We start from the raw sequence: 19,557 nt of genomic DNA on the forward strand, positions 1-19,557 counted from the left end.
GCACCTGGTCGGCAGGAGCCCATGGCACACTTAGTCAAAGCAATTCAGCAAAAAGTGGGGGCATACCTATGCAAGAAAGATGGCACTTTCTCAGACCAGCTTCCTACACCAGGGCACTCCAGGCCCTCAATGGGGAAGTGCCCAAGTTTACTTGCCTTCTATATGACCTAAGAGGACCAGCATCCAAACCAGTAGAAGAAATAAGACTGCACTCGTCACTGCTCATCATGGTAGACTATATTCAGCATTTGGATGTGGTCCGAACTGGAGCCAAAGAGGTCCTAAAAACAAAACAAATATTTATGACAAGGCAGGGTCTATAAGGTGTTCCTCCTCAACCACCTACAATGTCACACAACTAGACCTGACAAAAAAAAACATATGTCTTCTGAACGTTTGTGACTTCCTATATCAGATCTGAAGCTGGCACCAGAGTCCTCAAGAATGAGTCCCGAAACAGATGCTAGTGGTGGAGCAACTAGCAACGCTTTTGACAGCATAAGAGGTGCTTCTGGTGCCAGAACAATTAACGTGAGAGATGGAGCCACCAGTGGAAGTCTGATTGGAGGTTCCAAAGGTGTGCCATATGGAGTTGAAATGGAGCAGACGATGGCTAACATAGCCTGGGATAAAAGCGGCTTTCCATGGGGGGTCAGCGCAAGGAAACATACTCTCTAGAAAAAGGGTAAAGTGCTCCCGGCCCAGAGAAAGTAATTTCCTAGTTGAATCTCCACCTATATAGGCTTCTTCAGACGATGTCTAGGCTGTTATCGGTGAACTAAGCCACCAACTGAAAGCCCTAATCCTTTAGTCTGCAAAACTTTGAGAACTGGGAGAAATTAGCTTTGCTTCTTGCAGGATTATTTGGAAATGGCCTGTTTTAAAGACTTACCAATTTAAGCGAACCACAGTGAGATCTACAGCTGTGACTGTTCTGGCGTTTGTCACAGGACTGCGCCAAGTAGAGCTGTACCTCCATCTTTTTGTTGACTTTGGCGAGCATGAGGCAACCCACACATGACCTGGAGTTGTGTTTAGGTCCCAAACACCAGACATAGAAATAGTGGGAATCCAAGAGCGACATCTGCTTGCTGCAGGAATGACATATTTCAACTCTGAAATCTTCAGGGGAGATACACAGTCAATGCATAGCAAAACAAGCAATTTTTGATGAAATCCTTGGACCAGCATTTGCCATGTGTGGGGTGTAAAAAAGACATTAGTGCGGCCAGGAGGGTCATATATGGCTTCATAACGTCATGTACAGGGACAATCCTGGGATCCAGTAGAACCCTTGACACAATCTTTAGGCACAGGAGAGATGATTGAAATTTCCATATCAATTTTAGCACTTGAAAGTGATTTAACCGGTGAAGTATCCATAAGTATCCACAAATAGGTTTTATTAAATTAATTAAAAATATATTTAAGGTAGTTACAGAAAAAAGGACAACACATGGAAGAAAACCCCAACATAATTTGCCTTTTTTAAATTAAAAGATCATTGCGGCTTAAACAGCTGATTTAAAACAGTTTCTTATAAGCATTTTTTCCCTAAACATGAAGTTTTTTTTTTTACAATTGAGTTTCAGTATTAACATATATCACCTTAAAAATAAAATGATTGTTTTAATGACTTTTTAAGTCAAAGTCGAACTTTTCTAAGTACCAAGAGTCCAAGTATGGCACTGGAGAAAATGATATAGTAAGAGTGATAGTAGGCTGAAGCAATTGTGTACAGTGGTACAGGCCATCAGTTTGCACCTCTGCTTTATTCAAGGCTCTTTATTGAATGAAGGATGGCTATGTCAGAAACAATAGGTGAAGTCATCCAAAAGCCAGAGGCAAGAAGACCATGTTGGCACAGAATAAAGTGACTGCCCATCACTTTTTTCTACAGCGTGTCACATTGGTCCGCTACTAACAATTTATCCCTGCGATCCAACATTACGATGACTCTGACATGGTCTTACACTAATCTGCCAGCTGCGCAATCACCTTAGAACATTAACACATAAGATGAACTGTATGAAATAAAAACTGAAATAGGGTTTTATTTTAATTTATTACTGTTTGAAATCCAGTGATACTGACGCACATACATACACGCAGACATACACACAGCCTGCACTACCTCTCCGCAGGGGAAGGCAGCTTGAGATTCGTGACCTGTCTTTCATAAAATACAGTACTAGAGAGAAGTGAACGGCTACACACATGCATCCACGGTTTAAACTACAGTGATTCAAATACTGCACCCCCCACCCTACACTACCGCCCAAAGCAGAAAAATATATATGTACATTTGTCAAGTGTTTTCTGCGCAGACCTGACTCTTATTTAAGAGTTAATGCTGATCCCAATGCTACGACTGCCAGGAGCCGATGATGTGCCGTGCATAGGAGGCAACCGACTCCCGCAGAATAAATATGGAAGAGTTTGGTTTTTGTACAGTTTGTTTCAAAGTCCAAAACTACAACTGCTGCTACCCGTTAAAAATTAGAGCAAAGAGGAATGCAATTCTCCCATGCTTTGGAAGGAGGAGCCCAATGGTCCGGGGAATGTTTTTCGGTCCCAAATCAGTCTTCATCAGTACCGCTGGGAGAGTGCTCCTGGGAAAGGAAAAGTGAACAGATGTTAGCATGTGGGGTTCGGAAATCTTTTACTACAGTGAGAACCAGGAGACTACAAAGAAAGGTAGGCACTGCTTAGGAAATGCCGCACAGGATTTCAAACTATGGAGCTAGATTTCAAACAACTGCACAGGCGTGGGGTGCAGGTTTCTGTTACTCTATCAATACCTTGCATTGCATTAGCATTTTGAATTGCAAGTCGGAGTGGTAAAGATTGTCAACAAGAGCAGATTCCAGTTCAAACAGCTACAAAGCATAGACTCTGCAATAAATACAGCACCAAATTGCTGGTCTCATAATATAATTACCAAAGAACATGAATGGAACATACACAGATGAATCAATGACACCCAATGCCCAGCCATATTATGGAAATTGCTGAGGTCCTGTAAAAATTATAAGTTACCCTAGTTCTCTTCCAGGGGTATCCTCATCAAAGTCATAAGCACATGAATATCCCCGCCCATGCGTGGGGACCCCGGAAACATATAAAAACATATATGTGAAACATAGATGTAGCTCTAAAAACACATATATATATATGTATATCACAATAAACACAATGCAGCCCTCCATACATTAAAGGCTGAGCACTGTAAGAAGTTCCTTTGCATAAATATAAAACATTCCAATAAAGCGGGGAGAAAGAAAACACATTTGAAAACTGCTTTAATGCATCATAGACGTCATACTCCTGCAAAGAGGAATGAAAAACATTGCCAGCCTATAGGCTGCATTGTAGAAACATAAGTGTAGAAAGCTAAAAAGCTAACCCACAGAAACACATAAAATAAAACTGGCACTGTGCCTTTAAGGCAGCCATGACCCCTAGATTCCCATCGTGCCTCAGGGGTCATAGTTAGGTCAGTTGTTCTTTGCGGAGACCCGAAGGCCAGAGCACAAAGAGATGACATTCACCTTGATCACTTGCCCGGGGAGGTGCGTGGGTTGCTTATGACTTTGAGAACTAGGATTACAGGTAAGTAACTTATCCTTCTTTTCCAGGGGATCCTCATCAATAGTCATAAGCACATGAATCGAGTAGTAAGCCCATCCTCTCTTCCTGCGGGCAAGTGACAAGTACAACAGAGTAGACATTGTTAAAAAACATCAATGACTCCAATCAGGCTAGCATTTGAACAGATTCCTCGAGGAGGCTTGGCCTACTTGGGTATGCGCTCTGGAGTCAGAATCAAAACAGCAATGTCTAGTAAACGTGTGTACCAACTTCCAAGTTGCAGCCTTGCAAATCAAGGCCATCGGTACATTGTGTAAGAAAGCTATAGTAGCCGCCTTTCCCCTAGTAGGTTGAGCTTTAGGGGAAACCAACAGAGGGCTGTTCGCTAATTGATAAGCCAATTTAATGCAGGACACTATCCACCTCGAAATGGATCGTTTGGAGGCTGGAAATCCTGTCCTAATAGAGGCATAGTTTACAAACAATTGATCTGACTTTCTAACTGATTTTGTTCCCTCCAAATAGAATTTGAGAACCCTCTTGAGGTCTAACGAGTGAAGATACCTTTCTACTGGTGTAGCATGATTTGGAAACAAGCATTTGCAATGCAATAGGTCTCGCATTAAGTTTGATCTATTGGCACTGCTAAATATTGCAACACCAATTGCAACAAAATTCTATAAATTGTAGGCCAAAAAAAGTGTATTTATTTTTGTAGCAATGGTGGCATGCTGCGCTTTAGATGAATATGTTCAAAAGTAAAGTGCGCCATACTGCTACAATAGATAATTGTGGATGCGTTAACAATTGACGTGTGCACTGGTGGCTGGTGGTGTGTGTGCCTGTAGAAATTATGCACTGATGGCTGGTGATGTGTGTGCACTGCCGGCTGGTGGTGTGTGTGCCTGGTGGAAGCGTGCATTGACGGCTGGTGGTGTGTGTGCCTGGTGAAAGTGTGCACTGATGGCTGGTGGTGTGTGCCTGGTGAAAGCGTGCACTGACAGCTGGTGGTGTGTGTGTGCCTGTAAAAGCGTGCACTGATGTCTGGTGGTGTGTGCCTGGTGGAAGCGTGCACTGACGGCTGGTGGCGTTTGTGCCCGGTGTATGCGTGCACTGACGGCTGGTGGCGTTTGTGCCCGGTGAAAGCGTGCACTTATGGCTGGTGGTGTTTGTGCCCGGTGAAAGCGTGCACTGACGACTGATGGTGTCTGTATCTGGTGAAAGTGTGCACTGACGGTGTGGTTGTGTGTGTGTGGTTGTATGTGTGGTTTTATCTGTGGTTGTGTGTGTGGTTGTGTGTGTGTGGTTGGGTGTGTGGTTGGGTGTGTGGTTGTGGGTGTGTGGTTGTCGGTGTGTGGTTGGGTGTGTGGTTGTGTGAGCGTGGTTGTGTGTGTGCTTGTGTGTGTGCTTGTGTGTGGGCTTGTGGTTGTGTGTAGTTGTGTGTGTGGTTGTGTGTAGTTGTGTGTGTGGTTGTGTGTGGTGGTTGTGTGTGTGTGGTTGTGTGTGGTTGTGTGTGGCTGTGTGCGTTTGTGTGTGTGGTTGTGTGTGTGGTTGTGTGTGTGGTCGTGTGTGCGTGGTTGTGTGCGTGGTTGTGTGCGTGGTTGTGTGTGTGGTTGTGTGTGTGGTTGTGTGGCTGTGTGTGTGGTTGTGTGGCTGTGTGTGTGGTTGTGTGTTTGTATGTGTGTGGTTGTGTGTATATGTGGTTGTGTGTATATGTGGTTGTGTGTGTGTGTGTGGTTGTGTGTGTGTGTGGTTGTGTGTGTGTGGTTGTGTTTAGGTGTGGGTGTGGTTGGGTGTAGTTGGGTGTGGTTGTGGGTGTGTGGTGTGTGTGTGGTTGTGTGTGTGTGGCTGTGCATGTGGTTGTGTGTGTGGTGCACGTTTGGTTGGAAAGGGTGAAAACAACCCTCTCAGCCTTTGAGAGCCTTCTGCACAGTTCCACTACTTATGTATGTGGTCTAATTAATCCTCATTGCAAAAATGATGATGACACCCCAAATCACTTTGTAAAGAAAATTTTGGAGTGAAGCATTGAAAGGTTCTAAATGAATTTGGTGTCCACGGAAGCACAAGAATCACCCAGTTGTATACCTCACTGTGATACAAATAGTCAACATAGACTGCAAGCAACACAGAAATATTACGCTGAATCAAAACCAGTCAAAGTTGAGATGAATTCCTGTGGTCCTCTATTTTTCACATAGCCCCGCCATTCAGTGCTTACTGAGGAGTCTGTCACATAAAACAGACTCCTATTTATGAAAGCAAGAGCAAACATGTTTCAGTGGGTGGCTCCAATCTTGTTTGGGGACGACCCATCATCTACAACAGATTTTCCCTGAAAATGAAATGTGCTGTGAGGCCTGATTCACTTTCTTCTCAACATCCAAGGACACGTGTGAGGATGATCAAGCAAGGCCTGAAGGCAGAGGACTTGCTCAAAGAGGAAAAGTTTTTAAAGTACCTCCTTGGAGGTCAAAATACCAGGGAAGGCAGGTCAACAAAGAACTCTAATAGAGGAAATGGAAAAAACAGAAAACAGACCACAAACAAGAAACTGAATATTCAAGTGGTTCTTATTACACATGAAAAAAGTACATGAAAAAGCAGGCCATCACAGCCGAGCCAATCTCCAAAAATGGAAAAGGCACAAAACCTTGAAAGAGAATCTAGTATTACTATATGTTGCCATCAAACGGGGGTCAAAAAGATCATTAGAAAGGGAAGTCCAAAAAAACACAATGCTAAGAAAACAAATGCCCAGGGAAAGAAAGTGGCGCCCCACAAAGAAATTCACAGGCATGGACAGTCGAAAGCGGTACTACAAGATGATAAAAGTGCAGAGTCACAAAAAAATATAATACGTCATTTGAAATGGGAATCACGAACCCCAACTGTAGAAATCAATGAAGTCTCGTAGACAGCTCTTGTAGATGGTATTTTATTCTTCAAGTTACATCTTGGTAAGTTCCAATGTAAGCCTTAATATTAGCCCCACCACGAGCAGTCTCCTGGCTGCTCATCCCATCTTCTCCAACAGCTCCCCCTTCAAGTACAAAAATCCATAACATTCCAAATGACATCACATAGCTAGAGCATCAGGCAGAGAACCAGGGCCAGGGAGATGCATTACATAAGAAGCAGATTACTACACCAACATTTTCAAATGTGTATATTTTTGTACTTGCCGGAAATAAATAAATACCGAAAATGGCTAATAAACTCATGTAAACTAAGCAGAGATATATATTTGAACAACCTACGCGTTCCTAGGAGAAAGTAAAGAAATCTGAGCATTTAATTCCTCTGAATGCTTTCTGCTTCTTTACTTTCTGTCATGTACCACACCAGCACAAGGGAACAGCTAAATATATTTTGATACACAAATGTGTTATCCTCAAGCTGTCCTGGGCAGCACTGAATGCTAAGTGAACCGACAAAAGGCCCAGCTGAAGTAGTGCTGCTGTAAAGTAATTACTGAAATGTTTCTCTTTGTTTGAAGTTCAGTCGTGCTCATGTGCCAAACAATGTAATTGGTATTCTGTGAACATTCAGTGTCATAGGAGGGCTCAGAAGAGCATGCCTTGGAATGATGTACTGAGTTCTGCAGATAATTGAATATTTATTTCGCTCAGTTCGCATGCTGTTATCTTTATCCAGGGCTGAGCACCCCCAGTTTTCCAGCACCGAAGAGACTGGATTTATTTAAAGATTGTTTTGGTTTTGGATACAGGCAGTTGCACACAATCATCAGTGCTAAAGGAGGCCGCAAAGCAAGCCGTTTCAAAGCATAGCGTGAATTCTAACCAGCTGAGATAACACTGTTCATTTATTCCATTCCATTTAGTACATAGTCAAAGGCTGTGTGTTTTACGAGTGACGCCATTTTTTAAAGTGCATACTTGTGGAAGTAATGTTTGTGAAAAGGGCTGGAAGCATTTAATTGACCAGGAGGAGAGGGGCGGAAGGGTAATCACAGTGCACGTATGGTAACGCCACCACGTACAACACCTGCGATGTTTACATAGGAATCAATCCATGCGAGACCGGGAACTCATTTTAATGATAGTTAAGATGTTTACAGCGTGGCGCCTTGGTGGGGGGGATGGGGTGGGTGGACCATTGTTGACTGTGAGCCTGTGTTAAAGTGAAAGAGGATGCCTAGCTGAAACCTAAAGTGCGGCGGGAGACGCTGCAGGGGCCATTGTTGACTGTGTGATTGTACTGTTAATTTTAAAGAGCGAATTTTCGTAGGTCTGCAGTTAGTTTAAATAAAACAAGCCAGCCAAGCCATGAAAGTGCAGCCAACCACGAAAGTGAAAGTTAAAGTGATCAAAAGGAGGCAGAGGGGAAAGCAACTTAATGACCCGTGACCGAGGACACATGCACTCATGCTTCAGGCCAGCTAAACTCTGGTACGTAGCACTTTTTTTTGCCCCTTTACTAAAGATCGAGCAAGCAGCGCATGCGCTGCTCTAGGCTCGACCTAAAAAAGAGGGGAGAGAAACCGTCTGGTTGACATGGAAGTCAGACCCTACTTTTGGTAGGTAAGAAAGAAGGGTGAGTTCTCAAAACCACCCTATTGTGATGGAAGACCATATACGGTTCCTTAGAGCAGAGTGCCTGGATTTCAATCACTCTGCGTGCTGATGTTACAGCCTCCAGAAAAGCCCCTTTCCATGTTAGGTGCTGTAACGTGGCTTTATGAATGGGTTCGAAAGGTGAACCCATCAATTTGGACAAAACCAGATTCAACTAGCAAGGAGGACGGATAGGGCGATAAACCTTCTTCAATCCCTGAAGGAAATCCTTGACCACCTGAAGTTGAAAGAAAGAAGGTTGGTTAGGTGACTTTCTATAGGCCGTAATGGCCATCAAATGAACCTTTATAGAAGTGTACTTTAAACCAGATTTAGCTAAATAAAGCAGATACGGCAAGATTACCTCCTCTTGCCGCTAGTCGGACTCCAGCCATTATGTACACACCATAAGTAAAATCTTTTCCATTTAAAGGAGTAAGAGCTCCTCGTGGATAGCCTCCTTGACTCCCTCAAAATGTCCATACAGTCCTGAGGGAGATTTAAATGTTCGTACTGCAGGACCTCAGAAGCCATGCTGCCAAGCTCAGTGAGGGAAGACTGGGGTGCTGAATTTTCGGACTCATTTTGGTCAGAAGGTCCGGCCTGCACAGGACCTTCCTGTGCGGACAGATCGAGAGTTGCAGTAGGTCCGGATACCACCATTGGCGAGGCCAGTCCGGTGCTATCAGGATCGTCTCCATCCTAGATCGGATGAGCTTGGTTACCACCTTCAAGATGAGAGGAAGTGGCGGAAAGGCGTATGCATACATCCCGGACCAGTCTATCTAAAGAGCATTCCCTCCCGTTCCTGGTCGGTAAAATCTGGATGCGAAGGCGTGGCATTTTCTGTTTAGTCTGCAAAGAGGTTGATGGATGGCTGACCCCATTGATGAAAAATGTCTGCCACCACCTCGTCGTTGAGCACCCAGTCTCCTTGTTCTTCGAAGTGCCAACTGAAAGCGTCTGCCCGCACGTTTTGTTCTCCGGGGAGATGCACCGATGTGATCAAGAGGATCCTGGCTAGAAGCCAGTACCAGATTGCTTGAGATTCCAGTGACAGAGGGCGAGAGTGCGTTCCTCCTTGTTTGTTTAAATAATACATGGTGGTTGTATTGTCCGTTTGTATCAGTATCGATTTGAACTGAATTGATCGCTGGAAAGCCTTGAGGGCTAAATGAACTGCCCGCAGGTCTAACATGTTTATATGATAGGTCTGCTCCTTGGTCGACCAACTGCCCTGAGTCTGCAGATGACCCAGGTGCGCCCCCATCCCTGAAGAGAAGCATCTGTGATCAGGGATTATTTTGGGAGAGGTTGATGGAATGGGACTCCCACCAGGAGATTCTTTGGCTGAGTACACCAGAGAATGGATCTCCTAGCTGACAGAGAGGAGAATTGGGTTCTCCGAATGCCCTGAGGATTGGTCCCATTTGTCCTCCAGATCCTGCTGCAACAGTCTCAACCTCAATCAGGAGTTGGGTATGAGAAAAATGCATGAGGCCATCGATCCCAGTAGAGATGACGCAGCAAACCTCCCAGGATCCCTCTCCTCAGGGAGAGGACTTGGAAACCCTAGAGGGAACTGAGCCCATGGAGCTTGAGCCTTACCAGGCTGAACTCTTAGGCCCAGGGGGACCCACTAGGGAAGAGCTGTGCCAGGGTCAGCAAGATTGCCCCACTCTTGAACGCCTGAGCCAGCAAGCTGTTTCAGAAGCACAGGAAGATGTCAGTGGTACACACAGAGCTTATTGGGCAGAGGGATTAATGTAGGCTGAGGCAAGAAACCCCACTCCTGGAACCACCAGGAGGGTGGTAGTGCCACAGAAGTACATGGAGTTCCTCCTAACTTTGGCTCATGACACCCCCTAGCTGGACATCAAGGGGCAAACCAAAACTTGGGAAAGGCTAGTGAGACACTTCGACTGGCCCCAGATGCACCAAAAGGTGAAGGAGTTTGTTAGCTCCTGTGTTACCTGTCAAGCCAGTGGCAAGATGTGAGAAAGTGCCATCTTTCTTGCATTGGTATGCCCCCACTTCTTGCTGAACTGCTGATGTGTTTTAACTGAGCGTGCCCTGGGCTCCTGCCACCCAGGTACCCAGGGCCTGTGTTCCTTCCCTAAAGCTTTGTTGAAACACAACCCAATTGGCATCTCTGGCCACCTATCAGCCCCTAGTAAATGGTACCCTAGGTACTCAGGGCATGGTGACCAGAGAAGACCCCTAAGGGCTGCAGCACTTATTGTGCCACCCTTAGGGGCCCTGTACCCTGACACCCACACACTGCCTTTGCAGGCTGAGTGTCTAGGTACAGAACTAAACAGAGTCTCAACATGGCACACATCCCTGTGTGCCATGCCCACAAAACCCACTGCCCTGGCATACATCAGCCACCCCTCTACCTCGGTGCCCTATGCCAGTGGAGTGGGCACAGGTGCATGACCCCTGTGCCCCTACAGTACCCAGGGCCATTCCTGGGCACTGCTGCCATTTAAGAGTATATGGTGAAAAACAGGAAAAGTGGCAAAGCTTTCTTGCACACAAGCCGACATTTGTACTCCCCAAATCAAAAACAATAAACAGTCACAGTGTGCTTCCAAGGACGGGGACAGCCACTTGTATCCCCGGATATGAACTAGAAAACCAGTCCAAACTGAAAATTCAAAACTATGTCCTGGGCACAACTTCGCTTTGAGTGTAAAGAAGTCCAGTCAATCTTCTTTTATGATGATTTTATTCTTCAAATCAGATAAAATATTCTTGTCAGTCACATATGGCAATCTTCAAATCATCCAAAGCCAAATCATCCAAAGCCAACACGTGTTTCGTCAGTAACGATGCCTCTGCATCTCTGACTTCTTCAGGGCTACAATTAAATTTAAAAACCATGCTGTATCATACATGTATATTTATCAGAACACCACCACCATATCACCCATGTGACAAATAAAAATCACACAGTGATTCATAGGTGAGGGAATCAGTTCTAATAAAAGATCACATTACACTCCGCTACTAAAAATACATAATTTTGCAAAGGGTCTAGATTGATTCAACTAAGTTCAACTGAAAAATGAGAGTACACAGTGCAACACCTTTATCCAAAGAAAGCAAGAAAGTAAAGACCAAAATTCCTCCAGTGAAAGAACCCCATGCTGATGCTCCAAAATCTGCTCACCTATCAGGATATTTCTTTAAATCCAAAATTACCAACAACTCCGTAGTACAGGAAGAAGATTTTGCTATTTCAAATTCATATACAGCTCTGTCAAAAGTAATAACCCAGTGTCACTAACTACACAGTGTACACGTTCTGTGGTATCATAATATGCAGGAATATAATGATTCTTACCGCTCAGTATACCATTAGGCGTCCAAGAGAAAAATCGAAATTCACATGATCTGTTGTCATGTATCCTGTAAGTTATATATTCCATAAGGTTTCATCCCTTCATGTATTTTAAAACACAAATCCTCTCAAATTTGACCCTGCCGTGTTATACCAGCATATGTAAACTTCCACAGTATCTACCCATCCGTACTACAAACTTCGGACAGATCTCTCTCTCACATACTGCACCATCCTCAAAATCTAGATTGTTTACAGTACGTGAAAACAACTGTTTACCCAGCGCGAAAAAGTATAATACGACCAGCGCCATGGATACAATCATCACATCAACCTCTTTATGATCATAACACGATGCTATACAATCCCTAAAATAACGTGACTAATGTCCAAAGCCCACGCCCGTGCAGCCACTTACCGAGACCCGTAGAGTGCCCCTCATAACATCGGACTGGCGTTCAGAGTAAGCGCCATCTTAGTTTTTAGGGCAGTATTTATATTCTAAAAACCGCGAAATTGTGCCTCCGATAATAATTTAGAAAACTGCACCATATTTCTGCAATCAACGCAACATTTATACTCCTATTCTACTGATTGTTCAGCATCTCAAGGAGTTTTATGTACATAACTAAAACTCTAAAACCGGACAAAACCTCATCCAATATGGCCGCCCAAAACTTCACTCCACAATCCGAGTGTTTTTACTTTACTCGTTTTTCATTCGGAAGACAAACTTTATTGAGCCTATATACGTGCAAAACCCACTATCCGTATACATTTAAATATACATGGTTACTACACCAGAATGAATCTCCGCATCTATTTGGACGGTATTATCAGTCAGGTAATTACTGAGCACCAGTTTCCAACAATATAGTGTAAATATTCCCGATTCAGAGATCCATCCCTAAAAATCAAACGTTAACTACGAGAATGGAACATCAGCCGGATTCACCCACAGAAGAAATTAATGGCAACATTTCTATATACATGAAATGAAATACAATAAAAACATCATTATCACATGAATGTTGATATCAACTAGCGTCCATCCATTCACCTCAGATTGTACCTTATCACCTTAACAAAAGAAGTTCATATATAGAGCTAGTCATTACAGTCTTAACCAGGTTGAGATTACAGGAGCAGATACATATATCCAATTTTACAACTCCGCTGTTGGTTGCATTTCTAACATCATAAAGCAGCATGTGAACCCAAAGTATTAGTACTTAATGTGACATGGAATTTTGAGAAAAGACAGACATCTGGTGAGTGTCTGAGGAAGTGTCCTCATCATAGTTATCCAAGACCCATGTGTGTCTCAAGCTGAGAATGTTCCAAACAAGAGAAGTGCAGCTCATAGTTCCCAAAAGATTTATGCAGATGCTCGTGACCATTGTGTGTCTTAAGCTGAGAATGTTGCAAGCAAGAGAAATGCAGCTCATAGTCCCTAAAAGATTTTTACAGATGTTCGTGACCATTTATGTCCCAAGAAAAAATTGCATTTCATGGTCCAGATTGAGGCCCTGTTTGACAGCATCTAAGGTTATAATCCAACGTGCCTCATTTTGGCGCAATCTCAGCTCCCTATTACCACCTCTTCTATTAATAGAGATTGTCTGTATTCCATGAAATCTAAATTGAAGATGTTTGCCCTGAGCACTACAGATGTTCATATGTTGTGCTAAGGGGTATCTCATATCATTCTGTTTTATGGCTCTGAAGTGTTCTACTATCCTGTCTCTCATGGGTCGGATAGTACTTCCTACATAAATCATTTTACAATTGCAGATCAAAATGTACACCACATATTTAGTCATACAGTCTATGCGATTCCGAATTTCAAACCTCCTTGACCCATTGTATTCAGACTCTTTGATGCCATCCAAAACCATTTTACACATGCTGCATCTACCACACTTGTACAAACCATTACTCAAGTTATGGAACCATGTTTCTGTTCTCGCGGTTGGTGGATAACTAGTACTTCCCTCGTAGTGAAGTGCCCTTCTTGTACGTGATACTAGGATATTCCTTCACAAGTTTGTGTAGATCCTTATCATTTCTCAACAGTGACCAGTGTTTCTTAAGTGTGCTATATAGTTTGTGTGATTCTGGATGATAATTGGTAATTAACCGCACAATATTATCCTTTTTGTTGGTCAAAATCTTTTCCCTCAATGTGTCTGAGTGTTTAAGGTTCCGTGCTCTATTTTCAGCTTTACTCACCACACCCTCATCATATCCCCGTGTAATGAACCGTGTCTTGATATCACATATATTTAGATTAAACGTATCTTCCTGACTACAGTTTCTACGTGCCCGTAGCATTTCACCATACGGAATAGCGTTGATCTGGCTCTTGGGGTGTGCACTCCCTGCATTGAGTACTAATATGTTGGGTTCACATGCTGCTTTATGATGTTTGAAATGCAACCGACAGCGGAGTTGTAAAATCGGATATATGTATCTGCTCATGTAATCTCCACCTGGTTAAGACTGTAATGACTAGCTCTATATATGAACTTCTTTTGTTAAGGTGATAAGGTACAATCTGAGGTGAATGGATGGACGCTAGTAGATATCAACATTCATGTGATAATGATGTTTTTATTGTATTTCATTTCATGTATATAGAAATGTTGCCATTAATTTCTTCTGTGGATGAATCCGGCTGATGTTCCATTCTCGTAGTTAACGTTTGATTTTTAGGGATGGATCTCTGAATCGGGAATATTTACACTATATTGTTGGAAACTGGTGCTCAGTAATTACCTGACTGATAATACCGTCCAAATAGATGCGGAGATTCATTCTGGTGTAGTAACCATGTATATTTAAATGTATACGGATAGTGGGTTTTGCACGTATATAGGCTCAATAAAGTTTGTCTTCCGAATGAAAAACGAGTAAAGTAAAAACACTCGGATTGTGGAGTGAAGTTTTGGGCGGCCATATTGGATGAGGTTTTGTCCGGTTTTAGAGTTTTAGTTATGTACATAAAACTCCTTGAGATGCTGAACAATCAGTAGAATAGGAGTATAAATGTTGCGTTGATTGCAGAAATATGGTGCAGTTTTTTAAATTATTATCGGAGGCACAATTTTGCGGTTTTTAGAATATAAATACAGCCCTAAAAACTAAGATGGCGCTTACTCTGAACGCCAGTCCGATATTATGAGGAGCACTCGCCGGGTCTCGGTAAGTGGCTGCACGGGCGTGTGGGCTTTGGACATTAGTCACACGTTATTTTAGGGATTGTATAGAATCGTGTTATGATCATAAAGAGGTTGATGTGACGATTGTATCCATGGCGCTGGTCATATTATACTTTTTCGCGCTGGGTAAGGAAAATGCTACTTACCAGTATGCATCTGTTCTTGGCATGTAGAGCTGCAGAGTCGTACACTTTTGCAATAGATCGCCACCTGGTGTTGGGCTTGGATGATTGCAGGTTGTTGTCTTCTTGGAAGAAGTCTTTGTAGTCACGAGATAGGTGACTCCTCCCTTGGACAATACTGCGCATGGTCATCGACTCCATCCTCAGATTGTTTTTCGCCATGATGGGAAATGATGGAGTTAGTAGAAGTAAAGGGAAAGGATGTCCATGCGTGTGCATCTAAGTAAGATGAGTACTGGAACGGATACAAGTCCCGGGGAAGCGGGAGGGCGTGTACGACTCTGCAGCTCTACATGCCAAGAACAGATGCATACTAGTAAGTAGCATTTTCCGTTCGAGGCATATGAGCTGCAGATCGTACACTTTTGCATCGATTGTGCAGCAGTGTCTCCCCTAGCGGTGGTCGCTTGTATCCGTTGCAGTATTTTGAAACAGTGTTCTAAGGACAGCTAGGCCTACTGCAGCTTGCTGCTTGGCCTGCACATCAACACAACAGTGTTTAGTGAAGGTGTGTATTGTAGACCATGTTGCTGCCTTGCATATGTCCTCTAGTGGTATATTTCCTAAGAAAGCCATAGAGGCTCCTAGTTTGCGAGTGGAGTGTGCTCTAGGAGGAACCGTTAGTGTATGTTTAGCTTTCTGATAGCATATCTGTATACACTTCGCAATCCACCTGGCAATTCCCCCCTTAGAGATGGGGTTGCCTTTGTGTGGGGGAGAGAAAGATACGAAGAATTGTTTTGTCTTTCTGAAGGACTTAGTCCTATCTGTGTAGTATAACAGGACTCTTCTAACATCTAAGGTGTGTAAAGCCCTTTCTGCAACAGAGTCTGGGTTTTGGAAAAACACAGGTAGCTCTACTGATTGGTTAAGATGAAAAGGAGTGATAACCGTTGGCAGGAATTTTGGATTAGGCCTAAGAACCACTTTGTTAGGATGTATTGACAAAATGGTTCTTGTATTGTGAATGCTTGTACTTCACTAACTCTTCTGAGAGAGGTGATGGCAACAAGGAAGGCAGTTTTCCATGTTAGGAATTGCAATTCACACTAGTGTAAAGGCTCGAAAGGGGGTCCCATAAGTCTTGTAAGGACAAGGTTCAGGTTCCTTACCAGAGCAGGTGGTAACCTAGGTGGGATTATTCTTTTTAATCCTTCCATAAATGCTTTGATTGCAGGTACTCTGAAGAGAGATAGATGCTGTCTATTCTGTAAACAGGCTGCAATTGCTGCCAGATGCAGGCGTATGGAAGAATAAGCTAGATTGGACCTTTGTAGGTGTAGAACGTAACAAATGATATTTTGGATAGAAGCATCCAGTGGATCAATGTGATTATTGTTACAATATATTGCAAATCTTTTCCACTTAGCGGCATAACATGCTCTGGTAGTGGGTTTTCTAGCTTCTTTAATTATGTTCATACAGTCTGGTGGCAGGTTTAAGAAACCAAACTCTAAGACTTCAGGAGCCAGATCGCCAAATTCAGTTGGCTTGGATCTGGGTGTCTTATTTCTCCATGGTTCTGTGTTAACAGGGAGGGCGTGAGCCGTAATTTTTGGTGTGGAGCCAGTGAGAGATCTAGTAGTGTGGCGAACCACGGCTGACTTGCCCATGTGGGAGCTACTAGTAGTAGTTTGAGAGACTGTTGTCTGAGTTTGCGCACTACTAGTGGAATGAGTGGGAGAGGCGGAAAAGTGTACGCAAATCTGCCTGACCAGTTCATCCATATCGCATTCCCCTCCGACCGTGGGTGTGGAAACCTGGCGGCGAAGGTTGGGCATTTTGCATTTTCGTGGGTGGCAAACAGATCTATCTGTGGATGCCCCCACATATGGAAGAATGGTTGAAGAACTTGTGGATGTATTTCCCATTCGTGAATCTGTTGTGACTGTCGACTTAACAGATCTGCTATCTGATTGTGAATTCCTGGAAGGTGTTCTACAGTCAGGTGTATGTTTTGAGGAATAGCCCATCTCCAAATGTTTTGCGCGAACTGGGACATTTTAGAGTGTGTCCCCCCCTGTTTTTGTATATAGTACATGGCTGTCATATTGTCCGTCCGGATTAAGACAGCTTTGCTTTGTACTTGCAATTGAAACGTCTTGAGTGCTAGGAAAATTGCTAGCAGCTCTAGATGGTTGATATGGAAAAATTTTTGTTGGTTGTTCCATTGGCCTTATGTCGTATAGTGTAAGAGATGGGCTCCCCATCCCGTGAGGAATGCGTCTGTTGTGAGCACCACCTGTGGAACAGGCTCTAGGAACGGCCGTCCTCTTGTCAAGTTTTTGGTGTTCCACCATTGCAGAGAGCGATATGTACGGCTGTCTACCAACACCAGGTCTGTGAGCTGACCTTGAGCCTGATTCCACTGTTGTGCTACACATTCTTGTAGTGGGCGCATTTACAGTCTTGCATGTGGAACTATGAAGATGCAAGACGCCATCATGCCTATTAGTCTCATGAACACTCTGGCTTGGAGAGACTGCTGGTGTTGAAAAACGGAGACTAAGGTCTGACTGCTCTGTATCCTGGCTGCACTGGGATACGCTAGAGCTGTACATGTGTCTATGGTACTTCCTAGATACTGATGAACGTGCGATGGCTCTAGGTGCGACTTGGTGTAGTTTATGGTAAACCCTAAGTCGTGCAGTGTTTGAATTGTATGCTTTGTGTGTTGGACACATTGACTGAATGATTTTGCTTTTATGAACCAGTCGTCGAGATAAGGGAAGACATATCTGTTGTCTTCTGAGATGTGCCGCTACTACTGCTAAGCACTTTGTGAACACTCGTGGTGCTGTTGTGACCCCGAATGGAAGAACTTTGAACTGATAGTGCTGTCCTTGTATGACAAACAAATACTTCCTGTGAGCAGGATGCATAGGAATGTGAAAGTAGGCGTCCTTTAGGTCTAGTGTTTAAAGAAAATCGCCTTGTTGTAGTAGTGGGAGTACTTGTTGCAGAGCGATCATGTGAAAATGATCTGATTGTATGTAATGGTTGAGGGGCCTGAGGTCGAGAATTGGTCGCAGTGTCCCGTCCTTCTTGGGGATTAGGAAGTACAGGGAGTAAACTCCTGTTCCCTGTTCCTCTAAAGGAACTACTTGAATAGCATCCTTTTGTAGAAGTGCTAGAACTTCCTGTTGAAGCAGAGTCATTTGGTCTGTAGACATTGGACGCAGCCTGGGTGGTATGTTTGGGGGGGTTGCTGTGAGTTCTAGGCAGTACTATAAACGAAAATATGTGAGAGGGTCTAGGGGGCAATATTTAAAGACCAGATTACCTCTACATCCCTAAGCATAAACCTGTTTAACTACAAAGAGGAAATCGGTCTATTCTGGTGTGACAGTAAAGTCTCCAATGTTAAGACACACCCAGTTCACCAGTTATATATAGCCTGTCCAATACCTGGCTTGAGACAAGTTTCCATCATCCCACCCATTTGGCGGAACTTCGTCATCTGGAAAGCAGAGAGAAAGGTCACATGTGCCCAATGTTGCCCCAAGGCTTACATACATGGGTACTGGGCCCCATACTCTCGAGAATTCTCAGCCATAGTAATTGTCGAAGAGATATGGAAACTGATGAAGTGCAGAGCAAATGAAAAAATGTGTGTGAATTAAAAATGACTAGAAGGACAAAAATTATGTTTATTAGGAATTGTCCTAGTGTCATATAATAAAAACCGCCTGATAGAATGGAAAAATAATTCTATCTTTTGGCAACACATGGGGTCAACATGTTTCAGCCGTATAGCTACCTGGCTCGGCTTTCTTCAGGACTTTGTGAAAATAATATGCTACTGCAAAAGAATATTGTAAATAGTAGTGCAAAATTATCTGATTAGATTATCAGTAGAAAGTAGATCCGTGGTACATTACCACCCTACCAGACATGTATCCCATGTGTATGTGGATGATAAGCTAGATCTTCATTCCTAGAAGAAAGGGATATATGTCAGAAACACAACACAAGCTTCTACTGGTGAACAAAACTTGTGTCCCAAACATGGAGAAAATACAAGTCACTAAAGCGATAATACACTGTATTAGCTTTTTCGCCCATTCAGCTTGGGCTTATCATTGAATTTAAACATAGATAACTACTCACCCAGCTTTTTGTGGGAGTAAGCCTCACCTCACCCGGCACACTGCTCGGTGGCTGAGGCGACTTGTTCTGCCACATGAGATACTGGTGAACTGGGTGTGTCTTAACATTGGAGACTTTACTGTCACACCAGAATAGACCGATTTCCTCTTTGTAGTTAAACAGTTCTAGGCAGTAGCCATGTTGGATAATCTGTCTCACCCACCTGTCTGTTGTGATGGAATTCCAGACAGGTAGGAACTGTGATAATCTGCCCCCCACAGGAGTGGAATGCTGTAGGGGAGGCAGAGGAAAGTCACTGTTTGGGAGTGGAAGAGGAGTGGTTGTTGTTGTTACCACTACCTCTTCCCTTATTATTATTGCCTCTGTATCCTCCTCTAAAGTAGCCTTTGTTAGAGGAGGTGTGTGTGTGCGTCTTGAAAGATGATGATGTATCTGCACCGGTTTGCTTAGAGCCTCCTCTATAAAAGGAGCGGCGAAAATAACTTCTAGTCTGAGTGGATTGTAATGCACCCATAGACTTAGCTGTGTCT

The 19,557-nt window shown here is 43.5% G+C and overlaps 1 protein-coding gene across 5 annotated transcripts in view; it reads right to left on the bottom strand.

Annotated features, from left to right (window-relative positions):
* Positions 1–1,382: 1,382 nt before the first annotated feature.
* The window catches only part of SMARCA4 (SWI/SNF related BAF chromatin remodeling complex subunit ATPase 4), a 778,095-nt gene continuing 759,920 nt past the window's right edge, over positions 1,383–19,557 (bottom strand). For 3 of the 5 annotated variants that reach the window (XM_078684972.1, XM_078684966.1, XM_078684983.1), the window contains exon 34: positions 2,047–2,612. In XM_078684972.1, coding sequence (XP_078541098.1) covers positions 2,580–2,612 — 33 coding nt within the window. In that variant the 3' untranslated portion in view covers positions 2,047–2,579. Of the gene's footprint in view, positions 2,613–19,557 lie in introns of all 5 variants that reach the window. The other 2 variants (XM_078684950.1, XM_078684957.1) reach the window with 1 other exon arrangement.

The sequence above is a fragment of the Lissotriton helveticus genome, chromosome 1_1 (assembly GCF_964261635.1).
Source record: "Lissotriton helveticus chromosome 1_1, aLisHel1.1, whole genome shotgun sequence".
Lineage (NCBI taxonomy): Eukaryota > Metazoa > Chordata > Amphibia > Caudata > Salamandridae > Lissotriton > Lissotriton helveticus.